General features: G+C 45.2%; 1 protein-coding gene across 1 annotated transcript in view; it reads right to left on the bottom strand.

Moving 5' to 3' along the window:
- SYT11 (synaptotagmin 11) overlaps nt 1-4213 on the bottom strand; it is a 10295-nt gene extending 6082 nt beyond the window's left edge. Inside the window, exons 1-3 of the mRNA XM_035903946.1 lie at nt 4182-4213; nt 3759-3892; nt 704-1527 (exon numbers count right to left, since the gene is read on the bottom strand). Coding sequence (XP_035759839.1) covers nt 704-1527; nt 3759-3892; nt 4182-4213 — 990 coding nt within the window. The remainder of the gene's footprint in view (nt 1-703; nt 1528-3758; nt 3893-4181) is intronic.
- Nucleotides 4214-4833: the final 620 nt, after the last annotated feature.

Raw genomic sequence — 4833 nt, 5'->3', positions numbered from 1 at the left:
GGAAGGGTTGGGCTTGATGAGTTGGGTTAGGTCTTTTCCAACCTAAACAATTCTATAGTTCTCTGATTGCTCACCTTTCTAATTTACAGCAGTAAACGCAAAGAGTGGGATTCATTTCACCTATATTTCAGCTGTCTACGTTTGACAAAACCATCTTAGACACACTGTGTTCTGAAGTGAGAAAAACCCAATCATCTAGGGTGGGATTCACCTGAGCTGAATTAGGGATCTGCTCTGGGACAAGAGGTCTCGCGTCAAGACTCCGCTGACTGTGTTGATGTATTCCCACTTACTTGCGGCTTACAGTAACCAATTCAGATGTAGATAAATACAAGTATGGGCATCTAAAATGGTCAGATCAGACAAATGTCCCTCTCTAAGTGAGGTCAGGGCTGGGCACTGATGAACGTCCCGTTATCACATCAGCTCTTTTACTTGGAGATGGGGACTTTGCCTTTTTTTTTTTTGGCATTCCTCATTTCTATGCCTAAATAGTGACTCTGCCTTATCAAATCGCTGTAACTACACAGCAAAGAACTGCCTCACGAAAAAAGCAGAGCCGTACAATACCAATAATGGGGATCTGGGTAAAAATGGGTTTCAGGGCTAAGGATTTGCAGTCTTGCTGCTTATTAGACCACAGAGGCTCCAGGATCAAATACAATGCAAGGAGCTTTGTGCAACACTACATGAAGCGACTTACTTGTATGTTCCTTTTGAGGATCTCCCTGGTCAGCTGAACCTTTCCAGTGCTTGGATCCACCCCTGCAAGGGGCACCATGACCTCTCCAATTACATCATCTCGAGAAAAGCGATCAAAGCTCAACACGAGGAAGTGAAGCACCAAATCCTGAAGCTGGCTGTATGGGATCCCGTAGAAGGTGAAGGTTTCATCAAAGACCGGGTCTAATGTCTTGCGAAGCACACGAGTCTTCACTCGATGCCTTTTATCTGGAAGAATTGTCATCTTGATGTAAGGGTCGGAGCTCTGAGTGTGCTCATCCATCACTGGCAGCCCGTGAGCCTCCTGAATGGTAACCACCAGCGCTTTTTTAGGGAAGTTGTAGTCCACTGAGAAAGTCAGTTCACCCAACATGACATCATCCCCTGGAGAAGATGGGGAGGAGGTTTTACTTCCTCCTGGAGTGAGGCTTTGATCTGGACTTAGTTCATCTCCATAATCTACTTTAATTGGGAGCTGGTCAACATGGGGGGCTGCATTTGGCCCATCTGGAGCCTTCTCGGAGCCTATTAAACCGGATTCAGCAGCATCCACCAAGAGGTTTCCCCTTCCAGTCTCCTTGGGAGTGCCATTCTTGTCTCTCCGGATTCGGTTGATTTTCTTCTTGTTACTCAAGGTCTCCGGATAGATACTGATGCCTTTCAACATGTGAATGAACTTATACGGTGGGGTTTTGTGCTTCTTTTCTGCTTGCTGGTGACAGCATGTCCACACAAAAACTGTTACTGAGACAGAAACCACAAGGACAGTAGCACCAATGAGGCCTGCCACAACTGGAGAGACATCTGCGAAGAAGACAAGGCAGTCAGGAAAGAGCTCGCACCTTCACGGTGGCTGTGCCCCCGGGGGGGGGGGGCCAAGCACGCCTGGATGGAGATCTATATGGTACTACTACGTTGTTCTTAATTCAATAATCCTGGGACCAAAACTTCCCCAGAATAAAAAAAAAAAAAAATTTCCTTTAAATTTAGATTTTCCTACATAGGAAACATCTTACACTACCAACACATGCTTGACCTATGTTTCATGTGCCAAGAACTGCAAGCGGTTGATTGCCGTATCTTGCGGAATCAAGCTCCCGCACTACCAGCACCTCCTCAGCTCCACAGGAATATGGTTTCTTGATTTGCAGCAGGCAATTTTTATTTTTTTTTTTAATGCCCTGTTCAGAAACATTACACAATTCTATTTTAACAGCAAGGAGGGAGTAATAAATATGGCCATACCACTGGATCTGGAGCTATCCTTTATGAACAATTTCTAAAAAAAATCACTTTGGCCTGAAATGGTGGATTATTTTCTCCTAGCCCCTTACGACAGATACACCAAAAAGACACAAGAGGTGTCATTTGGATAGACGACAATTATTTTTTTTCTGGTGGGGGTGACTATGGCCCTGATCCAAGATGTCTGAGGCCGCCTTTGCCTTGGGGAGTTGGCCGCTGCACATCCATATAACATGACAGCGATCTGTACCGCGCTGGTGGACTGCTTCTCCCCTGGTGATTGCGCTGACCGTTCCCACAACCTCCTCTGGGCAATGCCGAACACTAACGAAACGAGCACGTGGGTCCCTCTCTGTGCCTCACTCAAAAGCTGAGGTTGCTCTCTGTAACCGTTCCTCTCCTTTTCCATCCCAGTATGGCTCCTGATGTCCTTACAGGTTTGGATGAGCTGGGAGCTACTGACGGGTGCCCCCCCCCCCCCAGTTACCACCAAAACTCCTCTTCGTGTGAAAAATCCAATGTCCAAAACCAACAGACAGAAAATCCTGTATCGGGATTTAGGGATTATTTGGATTTAGGGATTATTTGTTATTTTCTAGAGCTTACGTCGACCATGTTCTTCAGTAATGAGAAGCCAGAATCAGAAAGCACCATTTTTAGCAACCATGCTGGTTATTTTCTATTTCTAAGAGTTGCCTTTGGAGAAGTATTACCAAGACACAGAATGAAACCAGCAGTGTTGAGCTCCCCAGTATATTCTATCAACATACTGGGACACTTCCAGTCAAGGGCCACTGAGATGATTGGAAAGTTGGAGTGGATGGAGGATGGAGAGCAGATGGAAGATGAGGAGAGACCGAAAGAGCGGGGTTTGTTCAGTCTTAAAAAGGAAAGGAAAAGGGAGATATCTTTTTGCTGTCTTCAATTTCTTAGTGAGAGGTTCTAGGGGAGGTAGAGCCAGGTTCTCTTAAGAACTTATTACCGTATTCTTGGTTTAATCATCATGAAAATTATTTTTTTTTTTTCCTTTGGAAGCGAGCAAACAAAAAAGCCCTCCAGCCCTCCGTCTCTTTCTTTACAAAGGATACAAACCGCTTCCATAGTAAAAGGGAAAACCAAAAATCATTGTCAGGACAATCACGGCAATCGCCGAACGGAACAGCCAGTACAAAAGGAAAGCTTGTCCACTTTTCATGTCTGCGTTCTGTGCCATAGAGAGGAGAAAAACAATCTTCCAAACTCATACTGGAAGCTACAGAGAGCACCTTAACTTTGTGTTTTCTCTGTTCTTTCCACATTATTATTTTTTGAGGTTAACAAAGAGGACGAGACTGCCAGACTATAACCTGGATATCTGACAGGCTCAGGGAAAACGGGTTTTTGGGAGAATACGTCGCCTTTCTTGCAAAAATTGCAAAATCCCTTTTGGCCGGACAGACCTCTTCCCAGACTGAAGCTGGAAGGCTGGCAGCGCTGACTGACTCCACGGATAAATCTGCCTCAGGCCCCACTGCAAGTGTTACCCTTGGGTCGTATTAACTAAAGCAAGACGAAGTCATAATCTTCACAAAACAGCCCCCAAGCCCAACTTTGTTATTTAATGGTCCCTCTTTGAAATGAGGCAAGTGGTCTTCAACAGCTAATTTGAATACAATTCAGCCCTATACAGATATAAAAGCCTCCATCGTTACGCAAAAACGGACAAATGCTGAAACTCCTTCCTTATTCTGATCTCATTTTTGGGTGGGTGTTTTGTTTCTATTGTGCCTTCACAGAACAAGCTCTTGTACCTTCATTTCCCGCAGATCTGACGGCCCATTTTAGAAGAAGCAACCAGCAGTCACACTGGAAAGCATCAAATAAGTCTTTGTGATCTTTCTTCCAGGGCAATATCTTAACGCTTAAATTTGGCTCCCGTAACGTTCTGTGGCAAAGAATTCCTCAGCTTAACTAGGCGGCATGACAAAACGAGGGCTTTTGTTTTGAGCCCACCCCACCTCGTTCCATTTGATGCCTGGCCTCGCATTAGAAGAAGCGAGGAGCGATCATTCCCTGCTCTGCGCTGCTCGTGACACCCCTCTTGTCCTGGCTGAAGACTCCTACTTCTGAAATCATTCCATACATTCGTTAATCCTGTCTCCACAATTCCTTACAGTTGCAAACTGTGCTGATGCAAAGCTGCCTAAAGCCAATTTTAGTTAAGCTCTCGCAACTTTGTGCGTAGCAGAGTCCTTCGAATGTCCATTTTAGATGGCACTGCAGCCCGTCGCCTCCCTCAAAAAGAGCAGAACCACGCTTTTTTATTCAAACCTCGCAGGAGAAATCTTTGTTCTGACATGATGCTAAGATTTAACTGAAACAAAATCAACTTTTGGGGCTATGGGATTATTCTTCAACTAATGAAAGATCACTGAAAACCTCCTTTTAAAACTGATGTTTGCTAATTATACACTAATTGTGGGCAACGGTTAAATTATGACAGCGTGTGGCTCTTGGATTCCAGGAGACACAGAACCTAGAAGGTAAGGAGATACGTTGTACGTTATATAAATGATATGGTATGGGGAATTATTACTAAGTGCTTCAGAATTTAAAGGAGATGTAGTAACCGTGGTTTAACTACGGGGCCTTATGGTCCGAGGGGAAGGTCAGTCAGTTGCTGGAGGACAGAAAGAGGCAGCGATTTGGATCTTCAGGACTGGAGAAACCCAACGCTGCGGTTCCAGCCCTTGTCACCCACCGGACTACACAAACAAACAAAAAAAAAAAGCATCTTAAAAATTAGCGAGTACCAACTCAGGAGAATTATTTCACCGGCAGCCCAGGGAGCCGCGCCATGTCCGTGGCTGGGCGGGCGGCCCGGGG

This window comes from Egretta garzetta, unplaced genomic scaffold (assembly GCF_000687185.1).
Source record: "Egretta garzetta isolate BGI_Z169 unplaced genomic scaffold, ASM68718v1 scaffold141, whole genome shotgun sequence".
Lineage (NCBI taxonomy): Eukaryota > Metazoa > Chordata > Aves > Pelecaniformes > Ardeidae > Egretta > Egretta garzetta.
Note: the sequence above shows the minus strand (reverse complement) of the source record. Positions and strands in the feature narration are given on the sequence as shown.